Source organism: Cyprinodon tularosa, unplaced genomic scaffold (assembly GCF_016077235.1).
Source record: "Cyprinodon tularosa strain WSP-4 unplaced genomic scaffold, ASM1607723v1 ctg277, whole genome shotgun sequence".
NCBI classification, from domain to species: Eukaryota; Metazoa; Chordata; class Actinopteri; order Cyprinodontiformes; family Cyprinodontidae; genus Cyprinodon; species Cyprinodon tularosa.
In genome coordinates, this window is record NW_024038982.1 from 155,139 (window position 1) to 178,188 (window position 23,050).

General features: G+C 36.8%; 1 protein-coding gene across 3 annotated transcripts; it reads left to right on the forward strand.

The window, feature by feature from the left end:
* Window positions 1–5,458: 5,458 nt before the first annotated feature.
* LOC119786694 (neuronal acetylcholine receptor subunit alpha-7-like) lies at window positions 5,459–22,586 on the forward strand. Of its 3 annotated transcripts, none has more exons than XM_038290171.1 (10): window positions 5,459–5,760; window positions 9,252–9,391; window positions 13,054–13,098; window positions 13,551–13,660; window positions 14,679–14,740; window positions 14,996–15,163; window positions 15,484–15,678; window positions 16,256–16,342; window positions 16,427–16,536; window positions 20,233–22,586. In XM_038290171.1, the coding sequence occupies exons 1-10, from the start codon at window positions 5,709–5,711 to the stop codon at window positions 21,103–21,105; spliced, it is 1,842 nt and encodes a 613-aa protein (XP_038146099.1). In that variant the 5' UTR covers window positions 5,459–5,708; the 3' UTR covers window positions 21,106–22,586. The 3 variants fall into 3 exon arrangements, with proteins under 3 accessions (XP_038146099.1, XP_038146097.1, XP_038146096.1); XM_038290169.1 differs by having other exon boundaries at window positions 13,554–13,660; window positions 14,679–14,758; XM_038290168.1 differs by having other exon boundaries at window positions 5,460–5,760; window positions 14,679–14,758.
* The last annotated feature ends 464 nt before the right edge of the window (window positions 22,587–23,050 follow it).

A 23,050-nucleotide genomic window follows, 5' to 3' on the forward strand; every position in this document is an offset into this window, starting at 1 on the left:
TGAACAGATAACTACATTTCTAGGCTTCACCTCCAGCACCCATTGCAATGCTAAAATAATTGCCAACATCTCTGCTGAAAAAATTGATAAATTATCTGTTGTTCTTCTCTTGATAGAAATATTTTCTTTTGGAATATATACTGCTACTCCTGTTTTACCATTTTCCTCTTTTGATGCATCTGTATATATTTGTGTCATATTTTCATACCTTACTTCTAAATGCTGCTGAATAATTTGATACAAACCTCCACAAGACTCTTCTATTTTTTTAGTTTCTAAATTTACTATTGGCATTTCGAAAAACCATGGAGCAATTTTAGATGTACTTACAGTTTTACAGTGTGTTATATTACTTATCCCAGAATACTCTGCATAAATATTTCCTTCCCATCCAAAACTCCTTATATTATGGCCATATTCCCAACATTCTCTGAATATCTGTTTAGTAGGGTAATTTTCCTCATGCCCTTGTAAATTTAACCAGTAATTTATTGACAGTTTCATCCTCCTTAAGTCCAGTGGCATTTCTCCAGTAATCACTTGAAGAGCAGGAACTGGAGATGTTCGAAAAGCACCACTACATATCCTAAGCGCTCTGGCTTGGATTCTATCTAGATCTAACAACAAAGAATTTGCAGCTGATTTATAAACAATACATCCATAGTCCAACACAGATCGAATTAAAACATCATATATTCTTTTCAAGGATGAGCTAGTTGCCCCCCAGTCATTCCCTGACAAACATTTCAATATATTAATACCTTTTTTACATTTATCAATAATCTTCTGCAAATGTATCTTAAATGAAAGTTTTTCATCAAACCATACACCAAGGTACCTTATCATATTTACCTGTTTCAATTCATGCCCATATAATCTAAGATCTACTGTTGGATTATCCCTTTTCCTTGAAAAACATAATACTTGTGTCTTCTCAACAGACAAACGAAACCCCCATTCGTGTGACCATCTTTCTACCGTTTTAATTGCTGATTGCATTCTATTTTTTAAATAACTAAGATTTCCTCCTCTCACCCATAATGCCCCATCATCTGCATATAATGCTTTATTAATTCTAAAATCTATATTATCAAAAATATCATTAATCATTATATTAAAAAGCACTGGACTACATACACTACCTTGTGGAGTTCCATTTTGTATATCATAAATGTTTGAATAATTTACCCCAACTCTTACTTCTATTTTTCTATTCTTTAAAAAATCCTTAATCCAATTAAACATTTTTCCTTTGATTCCCATTTTATTCATCTTAATTAATAAACCCTCCTTCCAAAGCATATCATATGCTTTTTCTGTCTTGGACACTTAATGCTGAATGCTTTTTAGGTGTCAAAAAAACAAAACAAAAAACAAAACAAAAAAACACATAGACACTCAACACGTTGGTTGGTGGAAAAGAAAAAAAAAAAAGCATGAACTTTTTTTGTGTGCTTTAAATTCAATTTGTTATCAAAATAGAAACTTATTTCTGAATAGCAATAATATATTAGGCAGTTAAATGGACTTTAACGTCTATGCAACTAAAGAAAATCAAATAAAATAGAAAAATATGTGTTAATAACAATTAATCCTAATCCCATATTTAACTTTAATCCTACAGTTTATATCTATATTGCTAATAGCGTCACATAAAACTGTAAAAAAAAAAAAAAAAAAAAAGGATTTACAATTTTTATAAATTTAGTTTCCTAGGTGATTGATGGATCACAACCTTTTCCAAAACTCAGAGATATTAAGCTCAGGAACTGAAGGGCTTATAATTAATTTAATCACATAGGCTACCACCGATATTAAGAAGGTGGTACATATTTATAAATGTAACTACTGAAACAGCACTGGCCTATGGTGATTCTATTTTCTGTTTTTTTTTTTTACCTCTGGCTATATAAACATCTCAACATATATAATACTAGGCATCTTTTCTTATACAGTTTTTCTCAGTTGCTTTGGCACAATTCTCACACCACATTCACACAACAGCTAGTTCAACCTATAGAATATTTAGACATTTTAATATTTTGGACATGCATCAATTGTTTTAATACAACCCTCAGCTGTTTTATAACTTTATCGTTTCACATGTCAAGTCATACAAAATGAATTATAATTGTTGTAAATGCAAAGTAGTCATTCCATGGACGGCCAAAACTCCTTATTTCTTCGCTTGAGCAATTGCATACAAAATATTAACTTAGTTCTCAAAATCATTAAAGCAAATTTCACAGACTTTAAAATATTTTTTTTTGTTTCCTAAAACTTTTTGAAAAGCTACTGTGAGGTGAACCTCACTGATGTGAAGGGGTGTGGGAAGCAATAAATGCCACAAAAGATAAGATTACCATAAACCTCTATTTGCAAGCATACATGAACCAACCAGGAAAAGATGTGTTCATTCTCTTAGAAGAAATAGAATAGAACAGAAAATTCCTTCATTATCCTGCAATGGAAAAATTGTGCTGTAACAGCAACAGATTGACCAACATTTTTCAGTGAAAAGATTCACACAAAATATAACTTAAAAGTGTATAAAAAAAAAGTAAATAAAGACTAAACGGCAAAGAATTAAGAGAGAAACTGTTAACACAAATACTGCATAGTTATAAAAAACATTTACAGAAAGTGTATCTGGTTAATTTAAAACAAACATTTTACAATAAGTGATAGTAAAATCAGCAGTTATTACATAACAAACTCCCATAAATACCTAATCATCAGGTTTATGTATTTAATATTAATACAATTAGTAATATATTAGTATACTTACTCAAAATAATTACTAATTATTGTATTTATATCAAATACATACATTTTATTGTGTGAATTGCATAAATGTAACCCTGTTTATTATGCAATTCAAACAATGAACTCATTAGTATTACATTTGAGTAAGTATACTTTATTAATTCAAAATACATCCCACTGACAATTTTGCATTTTAAATAAGTAAGCTATGACTTAGACTACTGACTATGGACATTGTAAGGTTTGCCCATTATAGTAATCACACCTTTAGTATGTTGTAGTGTACAGTAGGATTACAGTAAAGCTTTACACATTTACTGTGATTTTACTCTCCACCATGCAGGATTGAAAGACAACCTCTCAGAGCTGAAACAAGGCACCTTTTACTTAGAAAAAAAGAGGAAGCCATTTTTGCAAAGGTTGTTTCAAACAATATCAGAAGGTTGAGAGAGATACACAATGCTGTTTTAGAGGATTATGACATGTTTGGGAATAATTAATCTCCTTCAGCTGCTACGATTGACATTGACAGTGCAGAGGAGGAATGACATAAGCATTAAAAAGTTGAACAATGAACCATCTGAATGGAACAGCAACAGAGGGAAGGAGACATATCACTGCTTTGTACAAATAAAGTATGTATGTGTTCTATACATGTTCTAATGTTCAGTTTTGTAAAATTCTTACTTTATGAAGTGACATGCACTGCATTTATATGTATGTGTAGTAACGGCGCATACTGTACAATTTGTTGTCTAAAATGCATCATGTTACACTGGACAAGTGCTTGTTTTTCTCACTCCCTTTTCTGTAACAGAGCGTGTATTGGAGCTGGAGGCCAGGCAACTGCTACAAACATTCATAAGGCAGGGTTCCTGCTGGCAGAGAGGCAGAAGACGTGAAAGGAATCTCACTGGACAGAGAGCAAGTGCAGATGACCCAGGCCAACAAGGAGGGAATATTATATGTGCAGACATCTCAGGAAATTGCATCCTCACCCGTATCCCACATTTTAATCCATAAAACACACAACATCTGCTGACCTTTTTTAGACGCTCTTTACAAGGACATAATCCATGGAAATGAGAGGAGTCTAACTGGACTCCAGTTACTGGAGATTGTATTATTGTTGTTTAGATGTCACGAGACAGTGGTGTGCAGGACATTACAGGATGCAGGTGAAATATATCCCTCCTACTCACCATTGGTAAATCCAATAGAGTTTTCCTCCTCCTAGAGATGGAAGCTAAATGACCTGCATCCACATATCCAAATGGCCCTGCCAGCAACGTGCTGCATGTGATGACATCACTGCAGGGTCCTGCAGAGGGTGGATCTGCCACTCAAGAAGATGCTTTTCTTGCTGCATTGAAAGAGATGATATTCACTGTGATGTAATAAAACTATATGGCCAGAGAGAGAGGAATATCTATACATGCATAGATGATGTATGTCGTATGTTCATTTCCAATATGCACTCTAATCTGATATGGCTTACATTTGTGCATAGTTATACCCAAAGGCTGTTAATGTTTGTTGTAAATGAGGTTGCACTTTGTTCTTTTGCACAATGATGTGTGCAGATTTGAACTGCAAAGAGTGCATGTATAAATGTAATCAACGGAAGAAATATTTGTCTTGCACACAGTAAGTCGTTACATACAGTAATGTGACTTTACCATAGTTTTCAACGGCTGTGCAAGTGTATACTGCTGTTATGGGCATTTTTCACATTGTTGCATTAAGATTTGACATTTTTCAGTGTAAAACATTTAAAGAGTAAACTATCGCAATGACAAAATTCTAAATTCATTTGACAATATTGTTAATAAAAAACACGAGGACTTACACCAGGATAACAATGACACATTTATTGACATGAATACTTGCTTTCTAGAAATAAGCTCTCCATTTTGAACAAGTTGCACACTTTTGCAGGTTCTCATCTAGGTTTTGCAGTGTGTAATAATAATAATAATAATAAGATTTTTCCTTTTATACTCTTAAACACAAAACTCCTCAGCAAAGTGGAATGCTTTTTACTTGACAGCATATCTAAAGAGAAAATCTTGTTGGGATTTTATGAATTTGATGGTAAGCAAGTCACCACAATCCTTTTGGGAAGAAATCCTACAGTTAATTATGAAGTGCATTAAAAAAATCTAGGTTTGTCATGAAATTTTTTAAGTGTTCTTATTTTTTATTCCAATAAAACAACCCCAACAATCTTTCAACTAAGTGGACCGCAGATATCTTCGATGTATTAAGTGTCTGAACCAGTTGGTGTCAGCATTGCATTGTGAATGTTGAGATGTCAGTTCAATCTTGTTCTAAAGAGATGTAATTACCAATCACTGCTTGTTATCCTAGATGGCTGCAGTAAATATAAGAAAGCAGCAAAAAAAGGAGAAAAAATGTAATTAAATTCATTCAAGAAGCTGTTGAAGATAAAGAGAAAATCTTTTTTTTTTTGCATAAAATATGATCTAAATGGTAACTGAGAAAAGTTAGGCTGTATAGAAAATATTAAATTGGGGAATAAGGATATAAGAATGACTGACAGTCAGCTACAGATAGGTGTTTGTCATTAAGTCTGCAGGAAGGAAAGCTCATAGAAGTATTAAGTACGAGTTTGACCACAGGCTGAGGTTTGCCGATCTCTCCATCTGATCGACTCCCACACAGCATCTCCCTCTTTACTGGAGTGTTCATTTCACTGCGTGTCTCACCCACTCTGTGTCTGCTGCTCCCTCTTCCTTCTCTTTTTCTCCTTGTTTTCTTCTGCTCTGCCAGTGCTGACAAGCCAGCAATCTCTACCTATTTTCAGCAGGCTTCCTTTTTTCTCCACAGATGCCCATTTTTACCTCAGTTTCCCAGATTTTTCTCTCCATCTCTGTTTCCTCCTCTGCAACTCTTTTAGTGCTCATATTGAGGAATGCAGCATGAGGGAAGCAGTGGCTTTTTGGCTGTTGATACTGGCGGCTCTGCTCCCAGGTGAGTGACTTCAACTGGTGCTTTTAGTGGGACTGGGCATGAACAAGTATGAGTGTCTTATGATATGCTTGTTTTTGTGTGGGAAAGGAAGGTCTTTCAATTAGAAACAAAGTGGGTCATTGTATGTATTGGTGGGAATAAGGACAATATATCTATTTTCATGATGAACCAGCCATGCTATTATATGTTATCATTTTCCCTGTAGTTTTCATAGAAGATAGCAATTTTTCCATCCATGGGTATGTTGTAATAAAAGATGGACGGACGGACAGACAGACAGGGACACTGATTGTGCAAGTTCTCCTTCTTAGTGAGATAAGAAAGTTCTACTTCATCTATAAGAGACACAATGAGAAAAAATCCAGGAAATAACACTGTATAACAAGGACCTCATTGACTTGTAACTTTTACTTTAAGATGTTCACCAATGATACCTGTATTAATGCCCCCATTATCTGTATATAAGACTACTGTCTATGCCCTGAAATAGTCAGACTCCATAATCAAGCATGGCCAAGAACAAAGAGCTGTCAAATGACACCAGGAAGAAAGTTATAGACCTGGGCAAGACTAGAAAGAATAGATCAAATTTCGGAAAAATTGTAAGAATTGAAAGATAATCGCCCTCAATCTGGAGCACCACACAAGATCTCATTCTTTGGGGTTACACTGATCATAACATGGGTTGGCGAAAATTCAAGAAATACACAAAGGGACCTGGTGAAAGATCTGCAGAGATGGTGAGGTGATGTAGAGACTCAAAACCTTCCGTGTCAGGATCGTTCCCATGCCCAAGCCAGTACATTTCGAGGGCTGTGTCAGTTTGCCAGAGATTGGAAGGACTTAATGTTCCTCATTCTGGCCCCTCAAAAACATTTGACTATGGTCACTGGAGTCCCTAATGCCACTTTATATATAAGAATCAGGTGCTTCCATGGCAACAGCTGTATAAAACCAAGCATACATTTGTAAAGGAATGGGTCTGTCTCAGGAACTGTGTGGTTTCCAGCGTTAAACTGTGATAGGATGCCACCAATGGAACAAATCTGGTTGTTAAACTTCTTTGCCCTTAAATATTCTTCAGCCAATTGTCAGTTGTATTATAAGACAATGGAGGTGTTTGGGAACTGAAACGGGTTTCCATGGTCCAGCAGCTGCATCCAAGCCATACATCACTAAGTGCAATGCAAAACTTTAATGGGACGCGCTCCTGGAATGACAGGTCACACTTCTCCATCTGGAAATCTGATGAATGAGTCTCGGTTTTGCGGGTTGCCAGGACAACACTACTTCTCTGAATGCATTGTGCTATGTGTAAAGTTTGATGGAAGGGGGTTATTATGGTGTAGGGTTGTTTTTCAGGAGCTTGGCTTGGCCCCTCAGTTCCAGTAAAAAGGAACTGGATGCTTTAGCATATCAAGATTGGATTTTGGACAGTTTCTTGCTCCCAACTTTGCGGGAGCAGCTTGTAGCTGGCCCCTCTTGCACCAGTGCACAAGTTCCATAAAAACGTGGAATGAAAAGTATGTTGAGGATGAACTTTACTGGCCTGAGCTCAGCCTGATAATTTTTTTTTTTGGAGGAATTACAGTGGAGACTGAGAGCCAGGCGCTTATGTCCAACACCAGAGTGTGACCTCATGATCGGCTTCTGGAACAATGGTTAACAATTGCCATAAACACACTTCGAAACCAGGTGGACAGCCTTCTCAGATGAGCTGAAGCTATTCTAGCTGCAAAGCAGGATAGATGGTTGGATATATATTTACAAATTTGGATAAAATAATCGTTTTTGTTAGAAGGGCTATGGAAAAAGTTCAGACCTAAATCATATCTAAAATATGTGCAGTTGGAACTCTGCTATTACCTAATGCAGAGCTTTGGAGATTTATTCCACCATTTTAATATCTTCCTAGGTTTGTAAGGTAGAAGGAAGAACTTTGACCCTTTTTAGTTATTTTAAGTGTTTTTCAGTTCTTGCTCTAAAACATTTTTTTCCCGTTAGGGTAGTGAAAAAAGAAACAGCCCATTTGTCACATGATGATAATAACAGTGGCAAAACAGGAAGAGGTGGGTAACCAAGTACATTTCACTTAACTCTGATAAACTGAAATAGCTATGCATCAACAATTGACCCTTTCATATGTAGAAGCTGATAGAGATCAATAATTGCATTAGCAGTCTTATATAGAGATGCACTGCTTCAGTTTTTCTGATCCAATCCGATACATTAACTCACCTGAGTGTATCGGCCGATATCCGATGCGGTCTGATTCAACTGTTGAAGGAATTAACCATTTATCTTGCCATTTGGATGAAGACATTAGCCTTGCTATTAATATTGTTAAAAAATGTAACATGTAAACAATTATATAGATGTACTTTCTCGTATGTATTAACACATAAGTAGCAAAAAGAAAGAAATAACAGTTATAACTATGTAAAGTACACTGGATTGGATTTCAAGTATCCAATATCAAATCACTTAAATATGATCCAGCTAATTAGTTAACAATGGAGCGGATATCCAATCCAGGTATCGGATCGGTGCATCTCTATTCCTATAGTTAGATTTATTTCTTGACCCATTTGATGATTTGTATTTTCCAAAAAACATGAGGTCATACTTCAATGTAAGAGCACTGAATTGTAACACTTCTAACACACCTTAACACGGTGTAAGCATAAATGTGGAGTGTCCTGTTAATATGAAACATAAAGGGAAGCATACCAAATTACTCGTTGTGAGACATTACGAACACTAAGATACTGCATACCTGTATAAAGATCTTCTATCCCTGAACTCAAACTGGTTTTCAAGGTTCTGCTAGTGAAAATAGATTTGACACCCCACAGTACCTGCATTAATCATACACCGTTTTCAGGAGCCCTCTCACTGAGGGCTAGAGGCAGAACAGATATTGTAAAACTATTTCATGCACTCTGCAGTTGTTTTGAGTCTATTTAGAGCACCTCTTACACCCACCTATAACACGTCTCCCCAAATCAACCGAGATTAAACAGCAGAGTTCGAATCAACAGCAATTTTAAGGCCTTTGGCGTAGTTTGAGACTTAAAAGGAAGCGCTTCTTAAGCCCCCATTGCTGTTAGTGCTGTCTGTGTCTGTCTAGGGTGTTTTACTATTTAATGGCTTCAATATTTCCTGGATAAAACCAAGTGGACGTTTTTACGGAAGAGGGAAGACTGGCTGGGTGCTCGTGATCAATCAAAGCTGTAATTGATTAAGAAGAGCAGGACTATTTCTGTCTTCCTACTCGTATATTTTCCTGCCTGTGCATATTTTAGGCAGACTCTCACATTTCTAAACTCTAAATTTAATTTCCTAATTATCCTCCTGCTCGTCTTGCTTTAGATCAATCACAACAGTTGCAGTACTTCTCCATCTTTTCTCATTTTCCTTTTATTTTGTGATCTGATAGCCATTTCTTCCAATTTCCCACTCTGTTACCCACACCATCATCCTTTGCTTAGAGTCGGCGCAGGGCCCACACCAGCGTTTTCTTCTGAAGGAGCTGCTCAGGGACTACAACCCCATGGAAAGACCGGTGGCCAACGACTCCCAGCCCCTCATCGTTCACTTCTCCTTCATTCTGATACAGGTCGCAGATGTGGTATGCCTCAGTAGTTTTATTATATTAGCCCAATGTTTTTAAACAGGGATTTTTTCCCTAAATATTGTTCATTATTTTAAGGATTTGAGTTGCCTTTTCAAATTTAATGCTAGTATTCAAACTGATCCCTCTGTTGTCAGTTCATACAACCCATCACTTATCTGAAAACCATTTATACAAAAAGTCCAACCTACTGTATGACTGCTGATATAAAATGACACGTATTTATGCTCTCTGGCGATGAGGCCATTCCCCTTGAAGTGTTTCTGCACATCTAGAATGGAGGAGTTTTTGATCTTTAAAGACCATTTTGTTAATCATGTCAAAGCATCTCAGTTAAATTTTAAGTATACCACTTTAAGGCCTATATTTAGTTTTTTATTTTTCTGTGGTTGGAATTTATAGTTGCAGTTGCTGGTGTGCCTTAGATTATTCTCTTCCTTGATATCCTAGGTAGGCTTCATCTTTGGGTCACAAAGGGATGATGGTAAATTCTCCTTAGGTTTTTTTTCAGCCAGGAAACAGAATTCATGACTAATGAATGATTGGCACACGGTCCATTCCTGATGGTTGAGGAAAAACTTCAGATCATCACAACACCTCTACCATCTATGACTGTGGGAAAGGTTTTAAATAAGTGAGTTCTAGAGGTCAGGCAGCAATTAGACTTGTTGGTACAAATGAACTAAAAAGACAACCAAAAACTGTTAAGTCATTATATAGAAAATATCAAATTATTGTTATACCTTAATATAACTAGGAGGTCAAATTGAGATCAGATTGTGTTTAATAAGGAAGACATAATCAAGATAACAGTCAAAACAATCTAAAAAATAAACAAAAAATCCATAAGAAATAAAAATAATGAAATGTTTGAAAACTGCTTTTATTGTTTATTCTGGTCTTTTGTCTTATATAATTTTTTTTGATGATCTGGGGAAAAACTATGATCTTATCATTAACGGAAAAAAAAAACAATGAAGGAGTCAATATTTTATGGCTGAAATGTGGGGTTAAAAAGGTGGTTCTGTTTCAGCTCAGAGGATTTTTTTTTCTAATGTTAGAGAACAATTTAAGTGGCTCTGACCTTTCCTCAACAACCTGCCACATGTTGCATTTCACTGGCCACCCTAATCTAAACGACTTACTGGTGAAGTGTTGCTTTGATTAATGCTCTTATGTGAAGTGTTCACACTTCGAAGAGACACTTTTGATCTCATGTGTAGAGGATGCTGTCTTTTGGGCGTCAGTACAAAGCTCTTCTAACCCTGATTTCTCAGTTAGTTACCCATTGGGAGAGGGTTTGTTGATAGCTATAGTCTTTCAAAAACAGAATAAGGAATATGGGTATGAACCCCTAAACGGTAAAGACTTTAGCACCAGCATGCATTTTCAGGTTGTGCCTTGAAACCAGTTATGATTCATAAGACTTGACCTGTTCAGTCTTATGGCTCACTTTTAGACTGGATGAACCCCAGTAATCCTAAGAGTATTAAGTATTAGAATTCAGCTGCCAGTGTCTGAGCAAAGGTTCATAGACCTTAACCAGTTGGACAATTAATGTATCCACTTTAAAGCATCATTGCTGAGAAGACTGTTGAGACTGAACTCTGTACAAGTGTGAAATACACCAAAGAATAAACTAATTTAGATCAGTTTTGTCCCCTTAAATCCACCTTTGAGCTTTACCAACAGAGCTTCTCAGGGCAATGATTAGTGTTTCAATTCAGTTTATTTACATAGCACCAATTATCAACACATACTGTATCATCTCAAGATTTCATCTCAACATTTCAACCAGATCATACAGTCAGATTGATTGAATTTTTATTTATTTAAGGAAAACCAGTTGATTGCATCGACTCATTGACTCTTTAGCAATCCCTCACACCAAGCATGCATGTAGCGACAGTGGAGAGGAAAACTCCCTTTTAAAAGGAAGCGACCTTCAGCAGAACCGGAGTCAGTGTGAGCGGCCATCAGCAGAGGCGGAGTGGGGTTCAAGGAGACAGAAACAGACATACAGAAAGAAGCAGAGATACAAAAGGCAACTGTCAACCAGCTCCACATGCGGCACCGTCCAGGAAACACACAGCCAGGCAGTCGAGCTCCGAATCAGTTCCCATGTCAGAGGATGAAGAGAGCACACACAGTTAGTCACAGTTAGAGAACAGGGACTACACTGAAAGGCCGAGCTCGAACATCTAAAAGTTTCTAAGCTGTGCAGTAGCAATGTTGTACATGAAAAACATGAGGGTTTTCTATGTGTTTAGATCTTTTAGTCTGATTCATGTTGCTGTTTAAGTTCTATCAAAGAGATTCCTTGACTTTATATGTGTGGCATAATCACAGCCATCCTAAGGAATTATGGTGTACAGTGAACCCTCGCTATAACGCGGTTCACTTTTCACGGTCGCGCTGCTTCACGGATTTGCATCATGCATTGTTAAACTTTATTGTCAAACATATTAATGGTGGCATGTCGGTTTATAAGGATCTTTTGGCCCAGAAGAAAATAAAGGGACAACAACTACCGATAACTATGTTCTTCTCTCCAAAAAACACACCTGCACCGCAGGCTTTAGAAGAAAAAAACGCCACAGAGCCATCAGGATGCAGCGGCTCCGTCAGAACAGCAGTGAAATACTGTACTGTACACGTCAGTCACTATCTGTCTTGCTGTACTTTGTATTTTTTTTCCCCGTTCCAATCCGTCACGGCGGGGCGGTGCTGATCCCCGCAATATTAACGCTTCATTTCGTATTGATGATTAAAATTATTACTTATTTATTTATAACTAGATTATTTTACAGTACAGTACAGTAGTTATTTGTAAAAAAAAAACAGACAGCAACAACGTTTATACCGTACATTTATTTGTTAAACAAACGCTTGGGCCTGTAAAAAGTTTTTGTTCCTTGATTTCAATGTTGTATGGAGTATTTCATTGTATAATAACTGTAAAAAAAATAAAGGTTTCTACTTCACGGATTTCACGTATCGCGGGTTCTTTTATGAACGTAACCCCCGCGATAAACGAGGGTTCACTGTAATTTTGATGTTATCATTTGGTTAGCATATGTGGCATGGAAAGCATGATTAGTATGTTTTGCCCTTGTCCACAAACTGAACAACATTTTTTTTTGTATCTTATTTGGGTAGATATACAGAGCTCCACTGATGTAGCTACCTACTGTATTTTGAATATCAAGAGGGTCCATCTGTTTGTTATCCACTAGTTTTTTTTTTTAAATGTTTCCCTAAAAGAAAACTGATATGAAATTGTCTTATCTTAGAAACTGCACGATGAACTTAGTTGTTTTGACACAGAATTCATTGTTCAAATAATTATCAAAATAACCTAAATGGGTGTTGGACAAAAATTGGATATATTCACCACAACCTGCTTCATTTCATTGAAAAACATGTAAACATTAGGTCAGCATGGTTGTGTCTCATACAAAATTGCTTTAAGATATTCTCTTTGTAACCATATGAGTGATTACAACAGAATCATAGTTTTCAATCTTCAACTTTTTAATATGGAAAAACAACAAATTACTAAAAGTACAGCAGTATTTTAAGACTGATACAAGAGAAAGACATTATTATATTTGAACTGCAAAAACCTTTATTATCTTATTTGCTTTGTGTCATGCAAGGATGAGAAGAATCAGATCCTCACCACAAACGCCTGGCTGCAGATGGTGAGTATAATAGATAACATTCATAATGTGGTATTGATCTGTGTAGCGGAAAGCTTTTTGCGGGCCGTCGGCCATTGCAATACTATGCTCAGTGCCATCCACGGTGCTGTTTGGCTTTCATTATAATAGTAATGGCTTGCTCAGCAGGAGGACAGCTTCTTGCTTTTCCCCTAAACACTGCGTTATGAAAGCAGGATGAATCTATTTCTGTTGTATTCTTATAGCTCAAAATCCTAATTTATGCAGTCTAAGACTTCATATTTATTAGTTTAAATGAAGACAGTGCCTCACAGTATAACAAAATAAACTTTTTAAAGTGTGAAAACATGAATATATTTGTTTTTTATGTTTTCACACTTTAAAACAGTGTTTTCACACTATAAAAATATTTTAACAGTAAATTGGATTTACTCTTACATTAGTTGAAATAGGTCTTTGCTTATGTCTCATAGCAATGGTATGACCACTATCTCCAGTGGAATCAGTCAGAGTATCCTGGAGTCAAGAACCTTCGTTTTACCCCTGACCAGGTCTGGACTCCTGACATTTTGCTCTATAACAGGTGAGTGACTCATACAAACACACAAACCCATTTAGCATTTCCTGTAAATTGGTTTATTCTTATCCACGTCTGAAAAAAACAAGAGAATGTGCTTTTTAAAATCTCCATTATTCCTTCCTTAATCTATTATCATAAAGATAAACATCTAAGTAGTACGGGGGATTTTTGGGGTCCTCATTAGTATTTTCTATAAGAAAAAGCATCCTAGTCAGATTCAATTCTAGACTTAGAAATGCTTACATTGCAAAAACATCTAGAAATAAGGTAAAATTTCTTAAATCAAGTGCAATTACCCCTAATTTGAGTAATTAAATAAGATGATTTGCCACTGGAATTAGTATTTTGGATCTTAAAAAAGATAAATAGATAACATGCACTTGAAATATGACAATGCAATCGTTTTCTTATTTTAAATGGATATTATTTTGTTCCATGAGCAAAGGATCTCATTCAGCTCCTCAGTTAAAAAAAAAAAGCCCTTATTTGAAGAAAAAATTACTTCTTTAGATTTAAGTTTTCTGCGATGGACTGGTTACCTGCCCAGGGTGTACCCCGCCTCTCGCCCATTGACAGCTGGAGATAAACACCAGCACCCCTCGCGTCGCCCCAATTGGGACAAGCGTGTCAGATAATGGATGGATGGATTTCAGTTTTTTTTGCAGTTTCAGCTTTGCTGTGTTTTCCTTTTATTCTACAATCTAAAAGATTAAAGCAGATTTTTTAAAAGATTAAGTACCTTTTACCTTTTTATTTATTTACAAATGTCATCCTTTATCTTTACTATAAAAAATTAAGTTACAAACCCATAGATAAATGCACATTAATTTAACATAAGCAAGTGGTTTATTGAACCATACTTTTGTCGTTCAAATCCTCTTTAATCAACTTTAAACTGGACCCGTATTTCCTAAACTAGCTCCATTTTACAGCACTAAGGATTTTATTTAGGTGTTAATTCAAATAATATCCTTACAGCGGCTGCAGCTCAAACTTTTATCGCTTTACTGTCTTTATTCAGCGCTCACGATAAATTTGATGCCACCTTCAAGACCAATGTGCTGGTTAACTCCAGTGGCTTCTGTGAGTATCTGCCTCCAGGTACGTCTTCACAGCTGAAGTCTCCTAATTTAAACCTGACTTGTTTATTCATTTAGAAAGTGTACTCATCCTGCACAAAATTAAATTAGAACAAAGTCTGCTGCGTTCAGATATTCATAATTTTCCTATCCTTCCACATGACTGCCATAGTTAATTATTAATCTAATCTACTTTGTGTCACATACTGGGGGATGTTGCTTCACTGGAAATAAATTCTCCTTATTTCTGGATTTTAAGGCATATTCGTTAGCACTTGCAATGTGGATGTGAGATGGTTTCCATTTGACATCCAGCGCTGTGAGCTAAAGTTCGGCTCATGGACTTTTGACGGCTGGCTGCTGGACATTCAAATGAAGGAAGCAGATGTGTCCGGATACATGCCGAATGGAGAGTGGGACCTTATGGGTATGAATGCATGAAAGATCTACTGGAATTCCCAGATAAATGAAACCTGTCAGAATTCAAAGCATCTTTTCATGGTTCCTTGTTTATATATAAATAAAAAAATCACAATATTTGTTTGTGATTCATCCAAAACATTTTCTATAAAAAATTATATGCAGCTATATTTATGATAAATTCTGATCCGCTGCTACATTTTTCCTCATGCCTTTCCTATAACTGCACAGTCAAACTCAAAACATTTTATTAGTTACATCAGTCACGTTCTGCTGCAGAACAATATAAATCCTTTGCCGCATCTTTTTATTTCCCTGTCTTCTCAGAGGTCCCTGGGGGTCGTAATGAGGTTTTCTATGACTGCTGTGCAGAGCCATACCCAGATGTTACCTTCGTAGTGACGCTACGAAGGAGAACCCTATTCTATGCTCTCAACCTGCTCATCCCATGTGTGCTCCTCTCCTCCATGACCCTGGTGGTGTTTCTGCTCCCGGCCAACTCGGGGGAGAAGATCAGTCTTGGTGAGATGAAAGGAAACAGACATAATGTCTGCAAGAAAATAGATATATACTATGCATAACCAGACTCTTGTCCATATCCATGTGCTTTTGCCACTTTGAAACAACAAAGCTTAATGTATTCTACTGGGATTTGATGTGTCAGTTTAGTTCAATTGTGAAAGGAAAAATTATAGTTTTAATAATTAAAAGAGTCAAAGAGCGGTTCATAAAACCTTATCTAATGTCATACCCAAAAATAAGTTTAAATAATATACATTTCATATAATATAAATTTTGTGTGTTCAGAAGTTAAAATACTACATAGACAACATGTTAGAAAATACTAATGTGGTTTTACAAAACTGCACACCTACTAAGATATTGGCATGTTTACATTTAAATGCCTACAAAGGTGTAGCTCTTTAAATGATGATAAACTATGATCTTTTAAGTGTTAGAAAGATGGGTTACTAAGGCAGGAAGTCAAACACATCATACATTATTCACTGTGTTGGACTCCTGCACCCCCATACTTAGAAGACAATCTTTTCTTTGATTTTCTCACTCCATGACTCCCTGGTGTCCTGTCTCCCTTCAGGCATCACTGTTCTGCTTTCTCTAACTGTCTTCATGCTGATGGTTGCAGAGATTATGCCCGCCACTTCCGATTCTGTACCACTGATTGGTTAGTTGTTTCTTTCTTTGTGCTTACACATGACTTATATCTGGAAGTTGTCATCCTTTTTGATAACCAATATGTGTGTTTTAGGTCAGTACTTTGCTAGCACCATGGTAATTGTTGGAATGTCAGTGGTAGCCACAGTCATCGTCCTCCAGTTCCATCACCACAGTCTAAACAGTGGACATATGCCACGCTGGGTGAGTTCTTTACACCGTCAGCTCATTAGATGGGTGTCTACAGAGCAGGGAAGAGATTTACTTTTCCATATATTTTGTTACTGTAGAAAGTATTAAAGATTTCCCAGGGAAAGTTAAAAGTGATATATGCTCTTTCTATATTGGCTAAATTGGCTTACCTTTTATTCTAGTAAAGTTTTGTGAGCCCCCGAAACCAAAAAAAAAAAAACTCTTAACAAATAATTTCTTCCTTTTTCTACATCAGTATTTACTGTCTATGTGTCGATACTTTGTGGAATTTTTTTAAATCCATATTCACAACTGCAAGTAAAATGGGGTAAATCTACAGGGAAACAAAAAGTTTTAAAAAAGCAAAAAAAAATAATAAAATTTTAAGATTAAATGCCTGTCATAAATCCTGAAAAAGCTGACTTTGTCAGCTGCTCCCCTAAATCCTTCTGACAGAAGCAACACACAGAGTTATGCATCCCTTTATGGTCATGGTCCTGGCTTAATTGCATAAAAATAGCCCAAAAGTTCATACAAATTTCTGCCTAAGTCTGTGCAGTATGGTCAGATGTCTTTTTCCCACTAATAGTCAGGCGGGGGGAAAAAAATCACAGAGGTCCCTAGGTGTCATGATGAGGTTTTCTATAAAGCTTTTGTTAGACTGCCTTTAGCATTGATAACAGCAAACATTTACTGACATTTTTTCACTAAAATTTGATAGATGCTTTTAAAGTGTTTGCCCCAAAGTGAGAACCTCAACAGATAAATAAAGGCATTATGAGCTGCAGGGGATGGAGAGAAAAGCCACATGTGGATGGTAAACCCGACTTTAGTCTTTCATCTTCTAGTCAGTGTATCCCGTCCCACATGTCAAATGCCGCTGCATAAAGCCTACTCCAGCACATCATAAAGATTCTCAGTAGCAATAAGGTAGCCAATCCCTGTTTGAAAAATTATGTCTCATGCTCTCTGAACCACTTAAACAATTTACAATGAATCCTGACATTGTTATCTTGGAATATGCCAATGCCATGATAGAAGAGAAAACCCATTGATGGATTTAACTGGTTGTCAGCTGATCTAATTATGTTAGAAAATAGTGTTGCTGAACCTAGACTTGATCAACTATAGAAACATCAGATAATAGCACTGCCACAATAGGTGTGTACAGTAGGCACTATGATGGGTGCTTTACTTCCTCTTACCCTGATGTACCAACCATCATGCAACAGGGTAAAACTGGACTCGGATCATATGACCTTCTTCCATTTCTCCAGAGTCTAATCTTTATGCCCCTTAGCAATTAAAGTCCCTTTCTTCCTGTTAGTCTAACTGATTAGTGGTTTTCTTAAGGCTGCATAGCTGTTCCAATCCCAATCCATTGAGTTCTGATTGCATTGTGTGTGGAAATACTCTTACTTTCAATATTGAACATATTCAAGAGTTTTATTCTTTTTCTTCAATTAAATTCCAGAATTTTAAGTGATCGCCTATAATGACCCTTCAGGATCTTTTTTCCAGCCACATTTTTTTCTCCTTAAAGACGATGAGTGCAGTGGTGGTGCAGGGTTTAATCAAGTAACCCATGTGCTGAGGCTCTGGTCCTCGATGTGGCTGTCATCATGGTTATCCTATTTTCTATCTGCCTACTTTAAAAAAATTAAATTAAGCCACTAGAGCCTAAAACAAATAAAAAACAATCTTACAGACAAAGGGTACCCACTCTTTTTAAATTTTTTAAATAATGCGTAGGACAGCTCTTAACCCAATTTTCCACTGCTTTTGCAATCCCCTTAGATATATTCTGCGACTGAAGCATGCCAATGATTGGACCTTTCAGAAGCCGACTGACATCTTTTCCATGACCGTGGGATGCATTGTTCAATATGGTCGTTTAATCAATTAGAAGTCTCATTGCACCAGTTTGCATTAATTTACTTGCCAGCTGAATCATAATCACCCATTCAGTAATTATCTAATGGAAGGCTCGTATCCATTGGCTTAGTTAATTCTAGGTGGTGATTTTTTGGTAATACTCATAAATGTATAGGGTTAGTCATGCGAAACAGTTTGCACCTGCTGTTCTGCTTACTTTAAAGACAATTTTTTATTATCAACTGCTTTGTAAATCAGCTATTCACATGCTTTAATACACGCAAACTCTTTTAATGCCTGGACAAAATATGGAGACCCAATAATTCAGCTGACACAAGTAGTAAGCGTTCAAAGAAGAATAAAATGGGGTTGCAGGAACAGGCTGCAACTGGAATCACTGAGAGGGGGAGAAAAGGATAAGTGGCCAAGAACCACTCGGTGGTGTTGGAGATGCATTGTATCTGACAGGAGCAAGACGGGCAGGATAAAACAGGAACCAGACAGGAAGATATCAGGAGGTTAAAATAAGAATTGCTGGATGGTCTACTCACACAAATGGCTTTCAGGGATCTGGCGGTTACCCACTGGCAGTTCAATTTAAATCGTATCTGACCAGAGCCCCTCCTTCTATATGACTTGTGACAAACTTCTAGCAAGACTTGTTTTGGATTTCTTTTAATAATAACATTTTCTTTTTATAATTATGACTTTTTCTGTTAGGCTAGACAAACCATTGTTTCAGCATATTCTACTTCCTAGGCTGTGGATCTCTGCAGCCTCTTATTAATTACACTGGTTACACGGTTTTGTCAGGTGTGCAAAGGTTGAGATACTGATTCGAAATCTCAGTTGCACTGGATTTTATTTGGGAGTGTTAAAGTAAGTGAGAATTGGTAAAAATTTTTTTTATTTTTTTAGATAAAATAAAAAATAAATAAGCAAAAAAAAAATAATTATCTATTTTCCTTAAACTTCACAATGCTCTACTTTTGTTCACATATATCTCCGGCTAAAATAGAAAAGAAATGTGAAACTTTTTTTTACACTTGCTTAGGTTCAGTAGTTACTGAAAATATAAGGGATCATTATATGTATTTTTTCAAGTAAACTGAAAGTGTTTAATTTGCCTTATTCTATAGTAGCAGCTCTCTCGTGAAGGGCTTTTGCTCTTTGATCCCATCATTCCTTTTAATTGCTATTTCTTAATTATAATAAAGACTCTTGAAATTGCCACTTGAAAACACTTTTTTAGCCTTGTCAATTATTCTATTTCACAGTGCCTGCCAAGGCAGCAATAATAAAGAACTCATAACAGCTGACTAAAGATTCTTGATGTTCTATTTTCTGCTTTTAAATTCAAAATATTATAGCCCTCCTTAAAAGCAATAACTGGCAAATAAAATCCATCCAGTTGGGGAGCCCGCACGTTTTACCACATCTTCTCTGTTTTGTTAATTTCTACAAAACAAAAGTGAGCATACTAAATGTTTCTCAAAAAGCTACAGTGCTGGTTTTGGATGTGGGCCAAAAGTGGTCTGTCACTCAGGGCAGTATTAGCATCTATAACTTATGCCAGTTTGGCCATGTATGGTTTTAAGACATGGCCAGGCAAAGAATTTCTTTATTAGATTTTAAATGGTTGGGGGGTTGGAAAAAGCAGTTGCTCACTCAGAACCATGTAAACAAGAACCATTGCTGAATACAGTCAATGTACATTAAAGTCAATTTTACCACCTGCAGTGGACTAAGGAACATGTTCAGAGTTGTGTTTGCTATGTGACTACATGTTAATCGCCGATGTTCTGATTGTCTTCTTCTGTCATTAACTGTCAGGTACATTTGGTCCTGCTACAGTGGGTTCCTTGGTTCCTGCGCATGAAGCGACCAGGAGAGGGAGCAGAACCCACTATTTCCAGCAGCCAAGCAGATTCTCACAGCAAGACCCTGTCTTCTCCGACCACAACCACCACAAGCATCCCCATTCCCGCTCCTTCCATCTTGCCGCAGAGTCTAAGCTCCCTGCCGGCAAGCCTAGCTCAGTTCAGCCACCCTCTGTCCCACCAACTTCCTCACCGCCCAAACTCGCAGGCAAATATCCAGCCAAATGCAAGCTCCTATCCACCACCTCAGCCCAATGGTCATCTACCTTACATGGGTTTTCAAACCTTCCAGTCAACTGCTGACATGGAACCCATTCAGAGGTGCCGAACTACCAGCAATGGGAGGGCTAACAGAGGACCAGCCGGAGGAGGAGAAGGAGACGAAGGTGTTGCACTGGGAGGAGGTGGGGAAGGAACGATTGCAGATATATCAAGAAATCAACACCTTTATTCTTCAAAGTTTGGAGGCCCCCCACTGGAAACTCCAGTATCTCCAGATCCTGAGCGCACAGGAACAGTTACTGGACCCTGTGGCTTAGAGCCTGGGGGTGGGAGAGCAGCTGCGCTACAGAGCCACAGCGGGATGATTCAATCTGTCGCTGTGGAAAACCAGCTACAGGCTCTTCTAAATGAGGTGCAATTCTTGGTAGAACGTGTTCGTGAGCAGGACCGTCAGTTGAGTCTAGCGGAGCAGTGGCAGTTTGCAGCTGCTGTCATTGACCGCCTGTGCCTGGTTGGATTTAGTGTTTTTAACATCATTTGCACCATTGCTATCCTGATGGCTGCCCCTAACTTTGGAATAGCACTTTCAAAAGATTTTCTCTGAGTGCCCAAAAAACGAGTCTGAAAGTGGAAATAGACACTGATGGAAGCACAATTTAGATTTTAAAGCTGGAAAGGACTCAGAAACTTTACAGTTCATTCTCTCATGGAACATATTCACACCTTCCTGCTGACATTGGGTTGTTAAGCATTTGATGAGGAAATTACCTTTAATAAGAAAAACTATGAACAGAACTTAATGCGTTGCATATCTAAAAATAATTATATGTGGCTTGATTTAATTTGTAAATATAGTCTTTAAAAGATAATTCTCAGTTTTAAGCTGTGTTTTTTTCCTGTGTGTTTAAATATAGACTATAGACTGTGAAATTATGCTGTTGGTTTGCCAGTTTTCTTACAGTGCTTTTCTCTTTCTGGAGATCTTGATTCACTTTCTGTGTCAAGGCTTGCAAACAACAGCCTTCACAGCCCTTACTCATCATACTAACTAGCTAAACATGGCAATCAGCCTTTCATCACTTAAAGCCAACAATGCAACATATCCTGATAAACAACAAAGCTTTGACTCATTAGGATGGCAAACCTGTATAACTTCCATCAAACTGCAGAGACTGAGGGAGCATTTCTCTGCATCTGGGATTGTTTAGGACATTTCAAAAAACTCTACTGCCTAGATTATTCTTAAAATGTGTCATGGGATAGCAATTAAATAAACTACTAAAGTCATCAACATTTTTCTCAGTAAAGAAAGTAGGTCCGGTGCTTATATGCCATGACCACTCCATTACAGAGTTATGCAAGAGCCAGGGACAACTTGCAAAGAGACAATTATATAGGTTCAGCTTTTCTACTAAAACAAAAGCCCTCAATTTCATTAATCTCTACAAAAAAGAAAAGCATGCTATGGCCAGCTGAAGTAATTTTGTACTGCAAACATGATTTCTGGTAAGAAGAGCTGACATCCTTTGAATTTTGCAACTACTTGAATGATTTTTAAAGGTGTGTATATGACCACTTATTCCAAATAAACTGTCCTTTAAAATGTAAAGGATCTGGGAAACTCTTCTATTTGCTTCATGCCAAACAATAGACCAGACCATTCCAGAAGCTTTATTTTGTCACTGTGAAACCAACCAATGATGTTCTCTATAAATTATTGGTTCAATGGTGTGATGCTTTGGGACTGATGTAAAATGCCATCTCTTCTCCAAATGTAGTTTGTTGATTTTCTTAATCTGATCAGTTTTTCTCAGTGCTGTACTTCACTGTCTTGTCTAAAAATTGTGCAGCAAAAATCAATTGGGATACAACTTTTTTGTCGTTTTTTTTTTTTATAGAAGCAAAGACCTTACACTGAGGGAGACCAGGGGGATATGCAGTTGACTGAATTACATATTATGCTCATGAAAAAAAATACTTCTGAAATTATCTGTGATTTTCTTTTCTTGGTTGTTGTACAACTCTTTTTGTTAATCTTTTGATTCTTCTATAATAAAGCCTGCAACGAACACCTGGCCAATACTAGGTTATGGTGACATTATCTTGTTTTCACCTCTGGATTATGGCTGCAACTCAGCTCAATAGAGCAGTCAGATGTTTAGAAATATGCCATCACATTTTTCAGCATGTAATAGCACAGTAGTGAAGGGGTTTTAGGAGAGCTATTCTGTTTTCCCTATTATAGCATGCTTCTGGTGTGATAACGGTAATGATGGCCTTTACCTAAACCTTTTTATACTGAAGACTGAAAGTAGTGGATATTAAGTAGTACTAAAAGGATGTTGATTCTTTTTTTTAATATCTACAGATTTTAGTATGTTTGTTGGCTTTTTAATGGTATTTGAGCACGTTGTTCGTGTTTTTCCACACATTCTTTATTTAATTCTGTTTCACTATGCATAATCTTATGTATGGCATTGTTTTTCTTAAATTCTGTGTACATGCATAACAATAACGGGGTTTTAATGACATATGTTAGGGATCCTACT

What these genes read in the sequence shown, in the direction of transcription:
- LOC119786694 (XM_038290168.1), top strand. Translation starts at nt 5,709, where the DNA reads ATGAGGGAAGCAGTGGCTTTTTGGCTGTTGATACTGGCGGCTCTGCTC. An exon ending in GGGGGAGAAGATCAGTCTTG is followed by an intron (nt 15,679 to 16,255) that starts GTGAGATGAAAG and finishes GTCTCCCTTCAG; the next exon opens with GCATCACTGTTCTGCTTTCT. An exon ending in CGATTCTGTACCACTGATTG is followed by an intron (nt 16,343 to 16,426) that starts GTTAGTTGTTTC and finishes TGTGTGTTTTAG; the next exon opens with GTCAGTACTTTGCTAGCACC.